Here is a 19,832-nt window from a genome sequence, read left to right as displayed (position 1 = left end):
AGAGAATCAAGATTACTACGAATGGGAAGTCAATGCTCAAGTACTAAGAAGCTTTAAAACAGGTGTGCTATATGATTACCTGACTGAACCGAAACCAGATGTAGTTTGGCATAAGGTGATATGGATATCCAGACCAATTCCTCGACACAGCTTCCATGCCTTGCTTGTAATTCAGAACAGACTACCGACAAGAGACAGACTGATCAGCTGGGGGCTCCAAACTGTGGATCGCTGTCTCCTCTGCAATTCAAATCCAGAATCTAGGGATCATCTTTTCCTCTCCTGCAATTACAGTACTGACTTGTGGAATATTATAGCTAGGAGACTGCATATTCGGTCTATCACGACTTGGCAAGACACTCTGGATCAGATGCTGTCGCTTCCACCTCCAGTTCATCAGAGAAACCTCACTCTCCAAGCTTGGCAATCGACTCTTTACTGGCTATGGACAGAGCGTAACGCACGACTTCATTCAAACACCTTCAGGTCAGTGGACCAGCTCTTCAAATTGATTGACAGGCAGCTTAGGAACAAGCTCCAAAGCTTTAGAGAAGAAAACCCAGCTCGATCTTCGCTCATGATGCAGAGCTGGTTACGCTTCTCGTGATCACCGACTCCTCGTTCTCGACAAACCAACCATTCCCCGTCACTACCTAATGGGCTTCTATGGGTTTACCAAACTAAGGAAATTGGGCCAACTTGCTTGTTATGTGTTTTAAGATAAAGCAAAAACTAGAGCTTAAGGGTTTTTGTAAAACTTTTTATGTTTTTATTTAAATTAAGAAAGCAGTTTACAAAAAAAAAAATCTATTGCTATTTTCAATTCTATAATAGTATTTACAGGTGTAATTGCTGAATTCACTTCTATATTTTATTCTATAATATAGATTTTTATTTTTTTATTCTGTATTTAGAAATTACTATCATAGAGAAATACATTGGAGCATATCTCACATTTATTATAGCATTTTTATATTTAAAAATGAAAATAACAAAATATATCGGAGATGGTATTTATACTTACCCAGGTTACTTGACATCTCCCACCATCACAAATGACCGGATGAGTTATAAGGTATACAAATGTATTCATGTTGTCTGTCATTCCAATTTTAGGTTTTAATGTTTATCGTAGCTTTGCAAATTGACAAATAACAAATTAAAATAAAATAAGGGAAATTGAGCTCTATAGCCATGAAAAAAAACATAATTCACAAAATAGTCATTTTCCCTAACAGACATATACGCGCTGTTACATATTAATAATGTAATACCATTTTCCTCAACCGGCGTAACCTGCTAAAAAAAATAAAACAAAATTAATTATTAACTCTACAAAGGTAAATTGTGGCTTACTCGACTTCACATCTTCCCTTTTTTACAGTTGCCATTGTCGGTCTTCCTCCAAACCACCGATTTTCTCTCCACAATCGTCACTGTCGGCCTCCTCAGTGTTTCTTTGACTCCTAGAAGTGCGTTGCAAAGGGGAAATCGTATGTGCTTGTGAAATTGGTTGCGAGAAGAGATCGTAAGTGTGATCGGCGTGAACGACCACCAGAACCTCATCTCTTTCATATCAGTGATTAGGTTGAGATTTGTTGTAATATTGTAAGTTTTCTGTTTTGTAACGTATGTTCTATTGTTTCAATGTTATTTCCCCTATTTGGAATAGATTCGGCCCTAGTATATTCTAAGTTGATAAATTTAACTCATCGTTTATGTTGCATATCTGATCTGGTAAGCTGAGGTAAACAAATTGATTTAAGGTTGAACTTTTTTTTGGTTCGTTGTACTCATTTGTTTACTACGAAGGGAGGATAGTAATTATGGAATGAAAAGTCCGTTTTGCGATAAAATAAGTTCACTTCTCGGTGAAATGGAATATCTTATGGAACTTGTGCTATTTGAAATGAAAAATCTAAGTTTTAGAGATTGGTTACATGTCATTCCATTCTTCTGCTATTTCTGAAGAATCGTATCAGAACTAATATACTATTCGCTCTCCATCTGACCATATGTTCCATTCCATATATATAAATTCTATATTATATCAGATGGTACAATTCTAATTGCATATGTTACTTCTTTACTCGCATAGGCTATTTGAGATTGACACAACTAAACATCTAACCTAAGCATAAAGTAATTCATATAATAGTAGCCTATCTCATATGTTATCATTTCCTTCCAATTTGTAAACTAACGTATGTCTTCATTTTTATTTTGTTCTTCAGGTTTGTCATGGATGAGTTGGAAGGGTAATAGTATTTATATACTATTTTATGAAATGGAATAGACTGTCTTTCCTTCAAATTTGGTTCTTCTCTTATTTGCCATGTTTATTAATATATAATGTACTATTTAGTAAGTTATATTTCATTTGATGCTTGAAAGAGAAGTTTAATCTTGTTCGTTGTTGTTTCATGTTCTATTGATATGAGTTCTGTATTGGTGTATACATATGTTTTATATTAGTCTGTATATGATTTTGTAAAGAGAAATAATATATTGAATTTAAATGAAATATAATTTATTATGACATCAAATTAAAAAGAATACAATGTGATGTTGAATGTGAATGATATTTATATGATGTTGTCTCTTCCACTTCTTTTCTCAAATATTGTCAATCTTCATTTCTTTTCGCTACAATCAATCGAAATTTGGTGTAAGCATTAGCCCATTCCAATTAATCATACACTTCAAAATTTGAATAATATATATGCACTGTGCTATATTGATTGTTACCGTTTCTATTCTATATGATCATGTAGAATGGAAATTTCGAAATTTGGGTTTAGTTTATAAAAGTTTGGGGTTCACATTGGTCTAGGGTTTATATTTCCATGTAGGGTTTAGTGATTAGTGGTTAGAGTTTCGTTTATGAAAGATTGGGGTTGACTTTGGATTAGGGTTTATATTTCTGCGATTAGTTGATAGGGTTTAGTTTATGTACAATTAGGTTAACACTGGGGCAAACATTACCATTTTTCATGAAGATATATCCATATCAACATTTGAGAAATATCTTAAGATGATCTTTAGATAACAACTATATATTCACCTTTTCTATTTTATATGCTCATGTAGAATGGAAATGCATGTTACTTGTATTTCGAAATTTGGATTTAATTTATGAAAGATTGAGGTTGACATTGGATTAAGGTTTATATTTCCATGCAGGGTTTAGTATTAGTGGCTAAGGTTTAGTTAATGAAAGATTGGAGTTGACATTGGATTAGGGTTTATATTTCCGTGTAGGGTTTAGTGATTAGTTGATAGGGATTAGTTTATGTACGATTGGGGTTGACATTGGGGCAAACATTACCACCTTCCATGAAGGCATAGCCATATCAACATTGAGTTTAGTGTAAGCATTACCTCATTCCTTGCAATCATAGACACTTCAAAATTTGAACAATATATTTGTATTTTGTTATATCGTTTGTCACATTTTCTATTCTATATGCTCATGTAGAATGGAAATGCATATTACTTGTATTTCGAAATTTGAGTTTAGTTTACGAAAGATTGGGGTTGACATTAGATTATGGTTTATATTTCTTCACCTCTTTGCTTTGAGTTTCTTCGGATGGACTTATATTGATAAGTAGATGGAATACAACATTTATTGATACAACTACTAATTTACACCACTTGTTTAACTCCACACAGTAAAAATATATTTACTAACTCCACCTGTTTACGTGGCTTCCTCCTACTCTTTAATATGGAGTAGTTGTAAGCCATTATTGGACATTTATTCCATTAATTACGTCACCGTCTCTCCCCAACCGTAGAAGTCATTGTCTTTGTAAATGATTATATTGGTAAATTACATTTCCAAGTTTATATTCTATATTGTTCATGTGGCATGGAACGTACACTCATATAAATTTGATGGTTTGTATCATGTTGTTGCATTCAAAGGGTTTTGGTTGACCATGCCCAAACCTCACATCCATGTTGTTATATTAGACGTACCCCACGTTATATGTACCCGTCTCCTCATCCAACTCCCTGTACGGTACTTTCTAACTCCCATGCAATTCTAGCTATGATATTGTTGTATAGCATATGGAATAGTTCGGCTGTAAAATAAATAGTAACTGTTGATTTTGCCTATCTGAAGCTGGCAAAATGAGTATTTGGCTTCCATTTGGGTAAAGTACTACGTACTTTCCTTGCGTCATGCACATTTCAACTGTACCCAAAGTATTTACATGATCTTTCAATTAGAACTACATTTATATGGATACTATTCGCCTTATACTACGTAGTATGGACCTTCTGTAACTGGTATAGAATACACGCGTTTCATTGTCGTCAATTCACCGTTTGTTTCTGATACACTTACGATTCTTATTTACTCCTATATTTGCATCCCCTTCCATAATGTGTTGAATACATCTCCGTCACGCACTCCCTAAGTTTTTGTGATTGTTACGGTGCAACACAAATCCACCACGTCGTTTAGTTTGTAATATGGAACCGGTAACCTGTTACTTTAAGGGACATAACCGGGTGGGAGGAAGCACAAAAGCCTGACAATGAATTATGTCAAGATCATCGCTACTTTCTTAATTTATCATCAAAAAATGCCTATTTCGCCAATTAACCCTTAAAATAGTTGGTGCACAAAAAAAAACTAATTAAAATAGTTTTTCCTCAAATTTTGTGAGCCAAGAGGAAGAGTGAAAGTAAATAGTAATCATGATAAATTTCATTGTACCGTTCATACGGAAGTTTTTTTTTTAAATTACCAGCCAATATGTGTTATCTTTGTGGGTGAGAGACCTCACTCTATTTTTCCCTGTAAAATAAAGTTTAGAGTAAAAATGTTCCAATAGTATTCTCTTTTCTACTCTATAATAGTGTAAATTTTTTGTTTTACTCTATATATAGAGTAATTTTTTTAGTTTTTTGTTCATCACTCTAAAATAGAGTATCATTGGAGCAACATCCAATTTTATTATAGAGTTACTCTATTTTAAAAGAAAAAAATAGAGTAAACCGTTAGAGATGATCCAACAAGGTGACACTAAAATGATGTTTTGTTATTATTTTATTAGATGTAAAAATAATAAGTTTTCATCAAAACACTCTTAGTTTAAAATCAAAAGATAACAACATAGTCAAAGCTTATGTATAAACAAAATTACTAAAAGAGTATAAATTTTCTAACTATAAAAAAGCTCATAAAAATGGAGGAATAGTTGTATTAATTTATTCTCTGAAAACACATACTCTGTACCTATTTGATTGGCTGGGTAAAGAATGACCAAAGGTTTGTAGATTTGTTTTTAAATGTGTTTTTTTAAAATTAAGGTTACACTTGAATAATTTATAAGCTTCAATACTGAAATCATTTTTTAAATAGAAAGTTGGACCAAAGAGATGACGAGCACTACACCACGTCACAGTCGAACGTGGGCCTCCAGCCCAATAACTCAAAGAACCTATAAGTTCTTCCCACCTGGCAAGATCTGCGGAGTTTGAACTCTTTTATGTTTTCAACGTGGACCATAAACTCAATTAAATTACGTATAAACTCAACTTTTAATTTTGTTTTTTATATAATAAAAAGATCAAAATCCACCACACTTCCAACTAGAAAAAAAAGACCAGATTTGTTTATGTTTCTTCGTCTTCTTCTTCTTCTTCTTAGCGGAGAATTCAATTTTTTTTTCTGATCTGCTCCAGACTTCCAGTCATCCTTTCTCACTCTCACGAAAGATCTGATTATGATTACGGTCTCTCTGAAGCATACAATGTTTCCATGAAAGGCTGAAACTTTTATTTTTTTTGGAATCGTCATCACTCTGTTTTCGAGAGTTTTCTCGAATTTCGATCATGGCGAGAGGAAGAGCGGGTGAGAAAGAGGAAGGCGAAAAGCACATAGGGTTACTAAAACTGGCTCAAACGCTGTCGTTTCTGCTCATATTCATGGCCGGGATCATCATCGGCCTCGCCGCTAGCTCCCACATCGATCGCTACTTCAACTCCCTGCCCACGACGGCGTTCTCCTCCTCCTCCTCCGCAGCCCTGCAAACGGTTCCCGATTACTCCAACTGCACGGTCGTCCACCGGGACTGCGCAGGCGGCGACGACGAGAATCACGACGACGACGCGGCGAAACGGAAGGATCGGGACTGCTGGAGCGTCGAGGGGTTTGTGCGGCCGGAGAATCTGAGCCACGGGATGAGTGACGACGAGCTGTTCTGGAGAGCGTCGATGGTTCCGGTGAAGGAAGGGTATCCGTACGAGAGGGCTCCGAAGGTGGCGTTTATGTTTCTGACGAGAGGGCCTTTGCCTATGCTTCCGCTCTGGGAGAAGTTTTTTAGAGGGAATGAGAAGTATTTGTCGGTTTATGTTCATACGCCTCCCGGTTACGACATGAATGTCTCGAGTGGTTCGGCGTTTTACGACCGGCAGATCCCGAGCCAGGTACCTGTTTGATGCACTAAAGTGTCTTGCTTTCGTGTTTTCTGTTGATCGGAACAGAGCAAATGCATAGTCACAATGGCGTGTGATTCCATTCAGCTTTAGTATAGAGGACCTAGTCACAATGGCGTGTGATTCCATATTTCTGAGACTATTTGAGATCGTTGATTGATATGGGTGCTTAGAATTTAAAAAAATTCAATTGTTTTCTTTTTTCATTGTTAGCTACATCTATTTCGAGGTTGCGTATGGATGAAGATTGGCTACTCTTGCGCATTAGTTTGGTGTTAACCATCTGTGCCTTATGGTAGAGACTAGATATACATAGTTCTAATAATGTTCACGAGCAATTTCGCCATTATGTTATGATGTGGAACATTTCTGGTTCTAATTCTTTTGATGGGAACAAATTGATCCGATCCATAGGGATAAGAGTAGAACTGCTTCGTTGTGAACCACGAAAACATACTAATTCACAAACACATTATATGAACTTCTCCTGTTGATTTAATTTTTTTTCTTTTTGTTGTAGTAATCTTTTTCATTTTCTCTATAATACTGCAATGATCCTGGTAACTGCTCCAGGCTTTCTTTTTTTGTTTCGAAATTCCAAATATTGTTTGGTTTATAACTTTGAGGATCATGGATTAGTCTGTGTCATTCTATGTTAGATCTTTATGATTACAAAAAACAAAAAAAAAAACAAAAGCTGTTTGGTTCTGATGTTTCTTCTATACATTGATTTCTCAGAAAGTTGAATGGGGATCTCCACTACTAACAGATGCAGAGAAGCGTCTTCTAGCCAACGCATTGCTCGACTTCTCAAACGAGCGTTTCATTCTTCTCTCAGAAAGCTGCGTCCCCGTCTACAACTTCTCAACTGTCTACTCTTACCTAATAAACTCTGCTTACAGCTTTGTGGACTCTTACGACGAGCCCACACGTTACGGCCGTGGGCGTTACAGCCGCAAGATGCTCCCAGACATCAAACTACATCACTGGCGTAAAGGGTCTCAGTGGTTTGAAGTAAACCGCAAAATCGCCATATACATCATCTCCGACTCGAAATACTACTCCTTGTTCAAACAGTTCTGCAGACCGGCTTGTTACCCTGACGAGCATTACATCCCAACGTTCTTGAACATGTTTCACGGTTCGGTGAACGCGAATAGAAGCGTGACGTGGGTGGATTGGTCCATAGGTGGTCCGCATCCAGCTACGTATGGGGCGGATAATATCACGGAAGGGTTTCTACAATCAATAAGGAAGAACGAGACTGATTGTCTTTATAATCAAGAGCCAACTTCTTTGTGCTTCCTTTTTGCTAGGAAGTTTGCTCCTAGTGCCTTAGCTCCTCTTATGACCTTGAGCTCTACAGTGATGGGGTTTTGAAGGAAAAAACAGCTGATTTTTTCTCTCTTCATCTTTCTACTTTTTATAGAGATGAGATGAGAGATTCTTCTACGAGACACATACTTAGGACTTCTTTTGGTTATGGTCACTTCTTTTTGTATGTAGGAGTTTTGCTTCTGCCGACCTGCAGAGCTAATAGCTAATCTAGTTATAGATTACCAACATCTATTCTTTTTCATCAACTTTTTTGGAAAAATGAAATTACAGTGCGAGAGTTTTCACTGATATTGAAACTGCATTACTCTTTACTCTTTATTAGGAGGCTTCAAGAGAAGCATAAATACAAGTCAATCAACAACAAAAGGTGTGTTAGACTATGATGTTGATCTTTAATAAATAAATATGAGTTTGGAAAATTGCGACCCACAAACCAAAAGGCAAAGGAAGAGGAGCAGAATGAATAAGCCAAGTTGTCGAACTAGTTGCTCAATTCAACTACCTTTTTTTCTTCACCATCTTGCCACTCATGGGAGGAAGATGACACTGGCTCCTGTTGTTGATAAAAATGACCATTCCCAGAGTTTGACCACGGTGCTTGATTAGCTGCCACTTGTCCTGACGTGGGATTTGACCACTGTGACTGCTGATGGCTAGCTGTCTGATTAGACCATGGCTGCTGCTGCTGCCCTGTCCAAGCTGACTGCTGGCCAGCTGTCTGATTATTCCACTGTTGCTGATGATGGCCAGTGTTTTGATTACCCCACGGTTGCTGCTGGCCAGGCGTCTGATTAGCCCACTGTTGCTGATAATGGCCAGTCTGAATACCCCACTGTTGCTGCTGGCCAGTTGTCTGACTATCCCATGATTGCTGATGAGATGAAGGACTTGACCATCCCGGTTGCTGAGACCAAGATTGCTGCTGTTGATATCCTGGTGCCTGACTCGACCATGATGGTGTCTGTCGCCCTGCCGTCTGATTAGACCAAGGTTGCTGCTGCTGGTTAGACGAGGTGTTGGACCAAGAAGGATTCTGGCCGTTATTAGCCTTGTAAGTTCCTCCTGTTGTTTGACCATTGTCCCCACCTGATCCTGGTCCCTGGCTGGTCCATGGGGCCTTCTCTCTAGGTTGCTGAGGAGCTGCAGATGTAGCCCCTAACACTGAGGGCACACGAGGTGCAATGTTACCAGAACGCACAGAGTTTCTAATCTGACGGGTAACCGTATTCAAGGTTTTCTCAATCTCCTCACGACGTTCTCCTTTCTCAAAAGTCGCTATGATAAACTCCCGCAGTACAGGAGCAACACCAACACTATATCCAACCATCTGACCAATTATATCCTTGGCTTGGTCAAGTGCACCGCCATCACAAAGACCTCTAACCACCACATCGTAAATCGAAGAATCTGGTTTCGGTTCCTTCTCTCCCATCTTAGTCAAAACCTCCACAGATTCAATGAGCTTACCATTCTTAATCAGCTCGCCAAAGACCCTCATACCAAAATCAGCAACCACCCTTAAATTCACATCAACCATCCTGTTCAACATCTTGAGAGCATCATCGATCCTCTCCGCCTTGAGATAAGCATCAATCATCGCTCTGTGACTCGGAGCATCAGGAGGCAAGGATTTGCTTACACCTTCCGCAAATAACCTTTCAGCCTCTGGTAACATCCCATGCTCACAGAATCTCGTTACTATGTTACAATAACCAACATAATCCATCACAAACGGCCTAGAGGTCGGTTTGCTCCCAACTTTCTTGAACGTCTCAACCGCTTCCTCAAACTTCCCCATCTTGAAACACTCATTGACCATTATACTAACCGTCTCCGAATTCACAGAGAGAATATTAGGAGGAGTGTGATTATCCAACATCTCATTAAACAGATCCCAAGCTTCACTCTTTTTACCATACTTGAGAAAAACTTCCAAAAGCACATTCCCAGTATGTGGATACATTCTAAACTTCTTATCCAACAAAGACCTGTAACACTCCATAGCTTCCTCATCCTCACGTTTCTCAAACCAATACTCCATAAAAGTGGCATTCACAATCCCATCGTAAACAGTACACTTACTTTTCAACTCATCAAAGAACTCATTCGCCTTATCTAACTCCCCAAGGTCCAAGAACCCTCTTATCAAATTACTGTACACCATCGAATCCGCAGCTAGGCCTTTACTCAACATCTCCCTCAACAAACTCGCGGCATCTCCGATCCTCCCAGCTTGAACCAAACCTTTCGTCAAATGCCTATACGTAACCGACGAAGGAGCGAAAGGAGCGTTAGCCAATATGTAACGGTACACTTCGAGAGCTTCCTCCACGTGTCCTTCGTCGCAGCGAGCGTTGATGATCTGATTGTACGAGACCACGTTGGGGACGATGTGATTCCGCTTGAAGAAATACTCAAACAGAGAGATCGAGTCGCCGTAGCGCTTGCCTCTGTACATCGCGGCGATGATCGCGTTGCAGGTGAACACGGTGGGCCGGGTGCTGGAGAACACGGAATTGCGAGCGAGGCGCGACGCGGCGTCGAGATCGGAGGCTCTGATCAGGGACTGGACTCTGTTGTGGAGGTTGAGCCGCTGCCCGACGAGGGATGAGGTCGAGTCCGGGAGGCGCGGCGCGTTGGGGTCGCGTTTCGGAGGGGGATCGCGCCGGAGAGCGTTGAGAGGAGGCTGGATCCGGCTCTGGCGTCTCTGTTTGCGACGCGCGGCGTCTGCTTCCTCGGCTGATGAGAATGTTCGATTCCGGATCTGTGGAGAGGGATGAATCTGGAATTGAGAAGGATCGTTGGGTTGAAATGATTCTCGAGTGTCAGTGTTCGTCTTCGGATCTTCAGTTTGTGGGGAAAATGAGATGTTGTAGAAGCGCTGCTGGATGAGTGTGATCGGAATAGGGGCTGTGGTGGCCGCGTAGAGACGGTGGCGTAGGAGGCGACGGAGAGACATGGCGGGAGGAAGAAGGTTTAGGGTTTTAAAGATCAAACGAGACAATGTGTGTGTGTGGCTTAAACCCTTGAATTAAAGAAATAAACAAAAAAGACGATAAATGCAATTTAGTAAAACGGTGACGTATTAGTAAGTGGCGATGTTTGGTAATAGGTTTAGTTTTATTCTGGAGAGGAGTTAGAGAAGGCGTAAGATAACAAGATGCGAAGGAGAAACAAAGGGATTGTTGTCACCTCCCTGCGCAAATTAGGGCTTCTCCTTCGCAACACTGTGTTCGTCACTCTCGTCTTATAATCAGTACACTCTCTCTCACTCTCTCTCTCTCTCTCTTTAGCAGCTTCTCTGTCTATTATTCTCTTGCCGCGAGTTCGTTATTGTTTCCAAAGATGAAAGCAATCAGCTTTCGATTCATGCGAGTTTCAATCGTGAAACCCATCTTGCTTGTTCTCATGGCCGTAGATCCGCATACAAAATGTGACCTTGATTTCGAAATCTCTAATTACTTTAAAGTTCTCATCTTTCTGTGAGATATTTGGATTCTGAATCGTTTTAGCTTCGTGTGCATGAGTTAAAATTGAAACTTGTTATCAATGTGTCCTAGGGTTCATGTTATGAGTACATTCTAACTTTCTAAGCTTAGTTGATTCTGTTAACGGCTATTATAATTGCTGCTCGGTCATGTACCACAAGGCGATAGCTTTAATCTGAATAGTTAGCCATCTCTTAACATTTTATGTGTAGCATTTCATTTGAATAGTTATCCCAATGCTACTTAGATCCTCGTTGCTATTATGTGCTTGTCAGGTAAGAAGCAAGATGTCGGATGATGCTGGACAGATGTTGCTCATCTACGATGATCCCTCAGACCATCGATCTCTCTCTTTGGACGATGCTAGTAGCACTGAGGAATCACCAGACGGGACCGGACTCTCTTTAGAAGCAGTTAACGATGTCATCCCATACATAGGACAAAGATTCCTCACGCACGACGCAGCTTACGATTTCTACAGCACCTTTGCAAAGCGCTGCGGGTTCTCAATACGTCGTCACAGGACGGAAGGGAAAGACGGAGTTGGGAAAGGACTCACCAGGCGCTACTTTGTTTGCCATCGCGCTGGTAACACACCTGTCAAGACGTTAAGCGAAGGAAAGCCACAGAGGAACAGAAGATCTTCTCGGTGCGGATGTCAAGCGTACTTAAGGATTAGTAAAATCACGGAGTTAGGTTCGGTGGAGTGGCGTGTCACAGGCTTTGCTAATCACCACAATCACGACCTGTTAGAGCCGAGTCAAGTTCGTTTCCTTCCTGCGTACAGGTCCATATCGGACGCAGATAAAAGCCGGATTCTGATGTTTTCCAAGACGGGGATAACGGTTCAGCAGATGATGAGGCTCATGGAGCTTGAGAAGTGCGTCGAGCCTGGCTTTTTGCCCTTCACTGAGAAGGACGTCAGGAACTTGCTTCAGTCGTTCAAGAAGCTTGATCCTGAGGATGAGAACATCGATTTCCTGAGGATGTGTCAAAGCATAAAGGAGCAGGACCCTAACTTTAAGTTCGAGTTTACATTGGATGCAAACGATAAGTTGGAGAATATTGCGTGGTCATATGCTTCTTCCATTCAGGCGTACGAGATCTTTGGAGATGCTGTGGTTTTCGATACAACGCATCGGTTAAGTGCAGTTGAGATGCCACTTGGGATATGGGTTGGAGTTAATAACTACGGTGTGCCTTGCTTCTTCGGCTGTGTGCTTCTGAGGGATGAGAATGTGAGATCCTGGTCATGGGCACTACAGGTACTTCTCTTTTGACCTCTTGGTAGTTATCTCTTAAGTAGAAGATTTGTCTCCTATCTGACATTTGTTTCATATGGAAGGCTTTCACAGGGTTCATGAGTGGGAAGGCGCCTCAAACAATACTAACAGACCATAATATGTGTCTCAAAGAAGCCATAGATGGGGAAATGCCAGCGACTAAGCACGCGCTCTGCATATGGATGGTTGTTGGAAAGTTTCCGTCCTGGTTCAATGCTGCTCTTGGGGAGCGTTACAACGACTGGAAAGCCGAGTTCTATCGCCTCTACCATCTGGAATCCATAGAGGAGTTCGAGTTGGGTTGGAGAGACATGGTGAACTCTTTTGGACTGCACACGAACAGGCACATTAATAACTTGTACGCCTCACGTTCCTTGTGGTCTTTACCGTACCTGAGAAGCCATTTTTTAGCAGGAATGACTTTGAGTGGCCGGTCCAAAGCCATTAACGCCTTTATCCAAAGGTTTTTGAGCGCACAGACCCGGTTGGCTCACTTTGTCGAACAAGTATGTTCTCTTCTTCTTCTGGCAATGTTATATTCAATGCTGCTCTTATGAAATTTTTTTTTCTGAAATGGAACTGAACATGTTACTACTAAGTCTATGGACGGTTTATGAATTTTAAATGCAGGTAGCTGTTGCGGTGGATTTCAAAGACCAGGCCACAGAACAGCAAACAATGCAGCAGAATCTTCAAAACATCAGCCTAAAAACCGGAGCTCCCATGGAATCTCACGCAGCCTCGGTCCTCACTCCTTTCGCCTTCTCCAAGCTCCAAGAGCAGCTTGTGCTTGCAGCTCACTACGCTTCGTTCCAGATGGAGGACGGGTATCTCGTGAGGCACCACACAAAGCTCGATGGAGGAAGAAAAGTGTATTGGGTTCCACAAGAAGGCATCATAAGCTGCAGCTGCCAATTGTTTGAGTTCTCCGGGTTTCTCTGCAGGCACGCGCTCCGTGTTCTCTCGACCGGAAACTGTTTCCAGCTCCCGGACAGGTATCTTCCTCTGAGGTGGCGCAGGATCAGCACGTCTTTTAGCAAGACGTTTAGAAGTAACGCGGATGATCATGGTGAAAGGGTCCAGTTTCTGCAGAATCTGGTCTCGACACTTGTCTCTGAATCGTCTAAATCGAAAGAGAGGCTAGAGATTGCAACCGAGCAAACTTCCATCCTCTTGTCCCGCATCAGAGAGCAGCCTATCTCCTCACTTTCTCTAAGAGACATCTCTTCTGTTCAGAGAAATTTTTGATACTGCGAGGCGGACGCGTTTGTAATAATAGGAGGATTACTCGCGTAAGTTACTCATAATCTTTGCAATGACGTAATTTAACTGCAAATGTACAAGTTTATCCTTAACAGCTTGAGAGAAAAGCCATTTAAACCTTCCTTCTCTGTTTATAACGACACTTTTATTATAATGATTTCCATTTGGCCTACTTCGTCAATTAAAGCATACATATACAACGTATATGCATAAACTGAGTCTATGTTTTAGCGAGGAGGTTGTAGGCAGATCCCACACTAAGTAAGATGAAAACGGACAAGCACAGCTTAGATGGCTCGTTAAAAACCTAAACTCAAGGGTTCATGGTTCGAACCACCACCTCGTTGACGCACCTGTCTCTTATCCACACTCCATAACTTCATGGAATGCATGCAAGCATTTCACATAGTTTTGGCACACATGCTTAAGAATGCACTTCCCTAGAGATACTCCAGAGAGAAAAATACCATAAGAATCTAAAGAAGGAAGAGAGAAATGTCAAGCAGAAAATTCTAAAGGATAAACAGGTAACACACTGATTATAGTCTACCGAAACCTCCACAGTTATAAAACATCACATCTTATAGTCTGAAAATGAAGTTCTCATAGATCCTCGCACCAAATCGACAATTCCCTTAGAACGTATTGTGAATACCATGAACTCTAAAGAAAAACAACACAATTATCGCTGAGATCATGCCAAGTGGATGAAGACTTTGCGGACATTGGCATAAACGATTCCCCCGTGTTCTGAAAATTACTGTTTCATCTTAAGAGCTGATGGATTCTAAGCAGCTGCGTTTGTCAAATCTTTCACTAGCACAATTTCATGAGGCTGCACACATAGCATTGACCATAAGTTAAAATAGACAAATGATGATTTTGACGAGTAAAGGGTCTTAGACAAATTGTAAGTACCTCTGCTAATTCCTCCTCATGCTTGGGGATGAAAGCAGTGTCAACTTTTCCGTTCTTGAAATCCTGTTACCAGCATGTAAATTTTATAAACTCCATACTTTCCTGATAAAAAGATTCACTAAGACTACAGCTAGCTAGTTTATTTCACACACCTCAACTTCAAGGATAAGTTTGTGGTACTCAATGGTGGTGGGAACCCCTGATGAAAGAAAAACAAGAAACAGAATTGAAAACATTTCATCAGAAGTGCAACAAAAGAAAGTGTCGGCGAAATATTAACAATGGTAAAACATAAACATAGCAGAATCAGCAGAAAGTTATCACTGAATACCTGTAATAATAGTGTCATTAAGTGCACGTTTCATCCGCTCAATTGCCCTTTCCCTCGTTGGAGCCCATACAATAAGCTAAAATAAATATAAAATACACCATGAATGTCAAAAAGAAACCAATGAAAAAAGGCATAATAATTGAACGTAAGAACATAAATTACAAGTTCTGGAATACAAACACTTCAATGTAATAATCACACACACAGTGTGGTATACCTTTCCAAGAAGAGAGTCATAGCTTGGAGGAACAACATAGTCGGGATACACATGACTATCCATTCTAACAAACGGACCTCCAGATGGCAGATATGCTGTTATTCTTCCTGTTATTGTATCAAAAACATTTTTTTAATCAAAAGTCAGTTGCTAAAAATTGGTAAAATGTTGCATATAAACGGTGGAACATTACCAGGTCCAGGTCTGAATCCTTTGAATGGGTCCTCTGCATTGATACGGCATTCAATGGAGTGTCCTCTAAGCACAATCTCATCCTGTAGAGACAAATTAATCCAGAAATTGAAGAGCTTTTGTAGCACCCCCTTCGTCTATTTGGAATTTCATAAAGGATACTGATAGACACCAGTCATACGGTAATACCTGTGTATAACGCAGTTTCTCTCCCATTGCAACACGAATCTGTTCTTCAATCAAATCAACAGAGTAAATCATCTCTGTCACAGGATGCTCCACCTATTTTAAATCCCCCAAAAACGTTAGCTATTCATTCTGCTTCGGATACTTGGATTAAAGGAAAGATTCTATTGAATTATAAATATATACTTTGCAGTCATAACAACTTATCCAACCTGGATTCTAGTGTTCATCTCCATGAAATAGAAGGAACCTCTCTCATCCAAAAGGAACTCCACGGTACCAACACCAACGTAGCCAATCGACGCTGCTGCTGCAACAGCTGCATCACCCATGGCTTTTCGCAACTCAGGGGTCAGTGCAGGAGAAGGTGCTTCTTCCAGCAACTTTTGGTTCCGTCTCTGTTGTCAAGTGAATATTTAGTTATTCATTTATTTGCATCTGAGCAACTACTACAGAGAACACAGTCTAGCAGATCTTGGGAAGATTAGTAAAGCGAAATGGTCTAAAGACTTATCGGTAAGTTTTTCTTTTGGTTCTTAGACCACTAAGCAACAAATAAAAATGATACCTGGATGCTGCAGTCACGCTCGCCGAAGTGCACAACATTTCCAAATTTATCTGCAAGAATCTAAATCCAACAGCTGTAGATAAGAACCTTTGATAGCACAGTAAAGATTTAAAAAAATATTTGTGCTTAGTCAAAGTGTGGAAAATAAAGTTGAAGTTCTTCAGATCAATTCATTCTTTTTTTATGAAGAAACAAAGAATGGCAGAGGTTCCATTTAATGAAAAGTAAAAGCATGAAAATGAACTCCAAGAATCAGGATCAACCATATACTGAAAACTTATCCTCTTCTCAAAAATCCTCAGATCATTTGAACAACTTCTGGACAAAACTGTATACCTGGAACTCAATATGGCGGGGATTTTGGACGTACTTCTCCAGATAAACTCCATCATTTCCAAAAGCAGCCGCGGCCTCACTCTTTGCTGCCTGCAGAACAGCAAATTAAGAAAAAAAAAAAATAAAGGTTGTTAAAAAAATTTACAGATCTTAATGGTATAGTAGTTAAAGGGATTGGCTAACACTATAATACTTGTACTTTACTACAATATCTTCATACATGTACAATTGTAGTTGAGGAAGTTAGAAATATGATGCAGATCATGACACTCTAGGTTCACTAAAGAGTTAAGATTCTGTGATACATTCCTATCAAATATCAGAATTCAGTATGATCAGTTTTCCATACCTGCAGCAGTTTCACAAACTCTGACGGTTCATTAGCAAGACGCATTCCACGTCCACCACCACCAGCTGTTGCCTGGAATCCAGAAATATACCAGTTGTGAGATTCAATAACCAGAAGGAAAATCTCAAGCTGATGCCTATTTAAGCAAATTTTAAGTGAGAATCAAGGTAATCTGTAACATGAAAAACAGTGTAAACACTTGAATTGCTGCTTCGGGGTACTATAGAAACGAAATAGTTTACCTTGATCATCACAGGGAACCCAATCTCATTGGCGAGCTTGACTCCTTCTTCTGTGCTCTGTAACAATAAATTTCAACTCATGAAAGTTTCAAGGGATATTTTGATGTGACTCAACTTGAAATACACAAATGATGATCCAGCATAATACCTTTAATAGTCCATCACTCCCTGGTACAGTTGGGACACCTGCATTCTTCATCGTCTCCCTGGCAGTTGATTTGTCACCCATGACACGGATGCTATCAGGCTGCAGAAATTAAGGAAGAGATGCAGATGATCCAGTTAGAGAGCATTTTCTTTTCTATTATTATAAACCTTAATTAATAAATGAACTTGACACTCAATGAGACATTAAAATACGGTTAAGTGCTTTCAAATAATGAATTTCTTATATTCTGCAAATGGTTTAAAGAACTTACATTTGGTCCAATAAAGTTGATCCTGTGCTCTCTGCACATCTCAACAAAAAGAGCGTTCTCTGAAAGGAATCCATATCCAGGATGAAGCATTGTGCATCCTCGGCTGATTGCAGCTGACAGAACATTCGGTATCACCAAATACCTGCAGGAATCAAGCATATGGAAATCAAACATATTATTCAAAATAGTTGTAACAAGAGAACACAAGAAATGGTCGAAATTTGATATGTACTCGCTGCATGTTAAGAGAAGAAGAAAAGGAAAAAAACTTACGACTGGTTGCTAGGAGCTTCACCAATACAAACAGCCTCGTCAGCCAATTTGACATGCAATGCATCCTTGTCGATGGTTGAGTAAACAGCAACACAAGGAATCCCCATCTCATGAGCAGTTCGGATCACACGGACAGCAATTTCACCTCTGTTAGCCACAAGAATCTTATCCCCACTGCAGGTAGCACCAAGCGCACCACCACCACACCTCCTATTCACGTTCTTCCGGCTAACCTTCAAAGTCTGAGTCTTTTGGCTCGGGAAGGTAATGGTTTTCCCCATCATGACATTACACTGGGAGCTTCTAAGACTACCTCCCGATCTCCCCAGGAACAAAGACTAGCAACAAACAAACATTACAAATGTCACTGATGACTAATGATTTTCATGAGAGAAAGAGAGTGTTCACTTACGGGAAGGGAGGCAGTGGATTTGCAATTAGTAATCATTGAGGCGTCCATTTGCTGGATAAGAGACTGAGATCCTGGTTTACAGAAGAAACAAACCGTTAAATCTCATCAACACTGTGAAACAAGGAAGAAGAAGATGGAGAAGCTGCATACCTTCTTGTCTCTGAGGAGAAATGTTTCGATGTTAACGAGGGGACAAGTGATTGAATCGGATCGCCCGTGTTTTGTAATGGTTAGAGATTTGGACCCACCCATCCACCAAATATTCACCCATTTTTAAAAATATTACTACCTCCGTTCCTGAAAGTAAGATGTTTTAGATTTTTTTCTTGTTCCACAAAGATAGATTTTCTATATTGTTAAGGTATTTTTTTATACTTTTGAGGAACATTAATTGAGAATATTTGAATTGATTAAATTTCATTGGTGGAAAGTTATTGAAAATTGTATAATAAAGTAAAAAATAATTTAAATTATAAACATTTATTAAATTCTTAATAAGCGTGCATACTCTAGAAAATCTTACTTTCAGGAACAGAGGGAGTACAATACTTGATTACAATCCGTGCAATAATAAATATATTATTAAATAACTGAGAATGAACATTATGTATAGACATTATTTTTACGTATTATTATTTATTTTGTATTCATGAAATAATAAATATATTTAATAATTGAGAATCGAGTAAATATTAAGTATATAATTAATCTGGAATAACAACATAAATTAAAATAAATAAATCAAAGCAATCATTTTATTTATTTTAATATATAATTAAATTTAAATGATTTTGACATAAATATATAGTATATTTTAATATGCATATTTAATTGAAGTTTCCTATTTTCTACTCATATAATTTTATTAACATTTGTATATTTATTGTAACAAAAAAATTTTAACAATTAATCACAAAATTTTCAATGTGAGATTCTAATAGTTTTGATAATTTATAATCATTTTTAAAAATTCAATACAAATTTCAAAACTAAAATATTCAGGTCTCAATACATTTTCAATGCAAATTTCAAAATTAACATATGTATGTATTTTATATGGTATGTCGTTTAATTTTAAATAATATATATATAATTGAATATCTATTAAATGATACTTCATATACATATGATTTTATGATCATTTGTATTTTTGTATTAAAGAAAAAAAAAGTAAAATCATTGTTCACAAAATTTTATTGTAAGACTTTTAACAGTTTTAGTAATTTACATTTGTTTTAAAAAAATTAAAATATAACATATATGAAAAAATTATATTGTTTATTATATGTTTAATGTGATGTTTATTTTTAATAATATAAATTAAACAAAAATGATGGATGATACAAAAACTATTATGACATCTTTATTATTCAAAATCATTAATTGTCATAATATGTTAATCATATAAGGTAATTCTGTAATTTTTATTTAGGGAGAATTGCCAAGTGTGACTCAAAACTTGGAGTCAAACCCAAAACAATACCCCAACTTGGGTCAAAGGCAAAAGTAACCTAAAAGGCTATTGAAATTACAACTATCCCCTTGTGACCAAACAAAAAAA

At 38.7% G+C, this 19,832-nt stretch overlaps 4 protein-coding genes across 5 annotated transcripts; 2 read left to right on the top strand and 2 right to left on the bottom strand.

Moving 5' to 3' along the window:
• Positions 1–5,627: 5,627 nt before the first annotated feature.
• LOC106295726 lies at positions 5,628–8,084 on the top strand. Its single transcript, XM_013731697.1, has 2 exons — positions 5,628–6,447; positions 7,195–8,084. Exons 1-2 carry the CDS (start codon positions 5,854–5,856, stop codon positions 7,834–7,836), a joined length of 1,236 nt encoding a protein of 411 aa, XP_013587151.1. The 5' UTR covers positions 5,628–5,853; the 3' UTR covers positions 7,837–8,084.
• Positions 8,080–10,806, bottom strand: LOC106295725 (pentatricopeptide repeat-containing protein At1g10270-like). The gene has a single exon (XM_013731696.1). The coding sequence runs from the start codon at positions 10,751–10,753 to the stop codon at positions 8,276–8,278; it is 2,478 nt and encodes an 825-aa protein (XP_013587150.1). The 5' UTR covers positions 10,754–10,806; the 3' UTR covers positions 8,080–8,275.
• A 122-nt stretch (positions 10,807–10,928) lies between these two features.
• Positions 10,929–14,000, top strand: LOC106294753 (protein FAR1-RELATED SEQUENCE 11). 2 transcript variants are annotated; one of them, XM_013730394.1, is made up of 4 exons: positions 10,929–11,050; positions 11,558–12,547; positions 12,628–13,071; positions 13,196–14,000. In XM_013730394.1, exons 2-4 carry the CDS (start codon positions 11,570–11,572, stop codon positions 13,811–13,813), a joined length of 2,040 nt encoding a protein of 679 aa, XP_013585848.1. In that variant the 5' UTR covers positions 10,929–11,050; positions 11,558–11,569; the 3' UTR covers positions 13,814–14,000. The 2 variants fall into 2 exon arrangements, with proteins under 2 accessions (XP_013585848.1, XP_013585849.1); XM_013730395.1 differs by lacking the exon at positions 10,929–11,050 and adding an exon at positions 11,061–11,227.
• A 348-nt stretch (positions 14,001–14,348) lies between these two features.
• On the bottom strand, positions 14,349–18,509 carry LOC106294754 (biotin carboxylase, chloroplastic). The gene is made up of 17 exons (XM_013730396.1): positions 18,422–18,509; positions 18,272–18,342; positions 17,860–18,197; positions 17,587–17,728; positions 17,316–17,414; positions 17,168–17,224; positions 16,926–16,997; positions 16,577–16,666; positions 16,241–16,300; positions 15,885–16,070; positions 15,676–15,768; positions 15,488–15,569; positions 15,295–15,401; positions 15,078–15,153; positions 14,899–14,945; positions 14,747–14,809; positions 14,349–14,663 (listed from the first exon to the last, which is right to left on the bottom strand). Exons 2-17 carry the CDS (start codon positions 18,317–18,319, stop codon positions 14,616–14,618), a joined length of 1,608 nt encoding a protein of 535 aa, XP_013585850.1. The 5' UTR covers positions 18,320–18,342; positions 18,422–18,509; the 3' UTR covers positions 14,349–14,615.
• Positions 18,510–19,832: the final 1,323 nt, after the last annotated feature.

Source organism: Brassica oleracea, chromosome C5 (genome assembly GCF_000695525.1).
Source record: "Brassica oleracea var. oleracea cultivar TO1000 chromosome C5, BOL, whole genome shotgun sequence".
NCBI classification, from domain to species: domain Eukaryota; kingdom Viridiplantae; phylum Streptophyta; class Magnoliopsida; order Brassicales; family Brassicaceae; genus Brassica; species Brassica oleracea.
The sequence above is the reverse complement of the archived record's forward strand: the minus strand, read 5'-3'. Positions and strand labels throughout refer to the sequence as shown.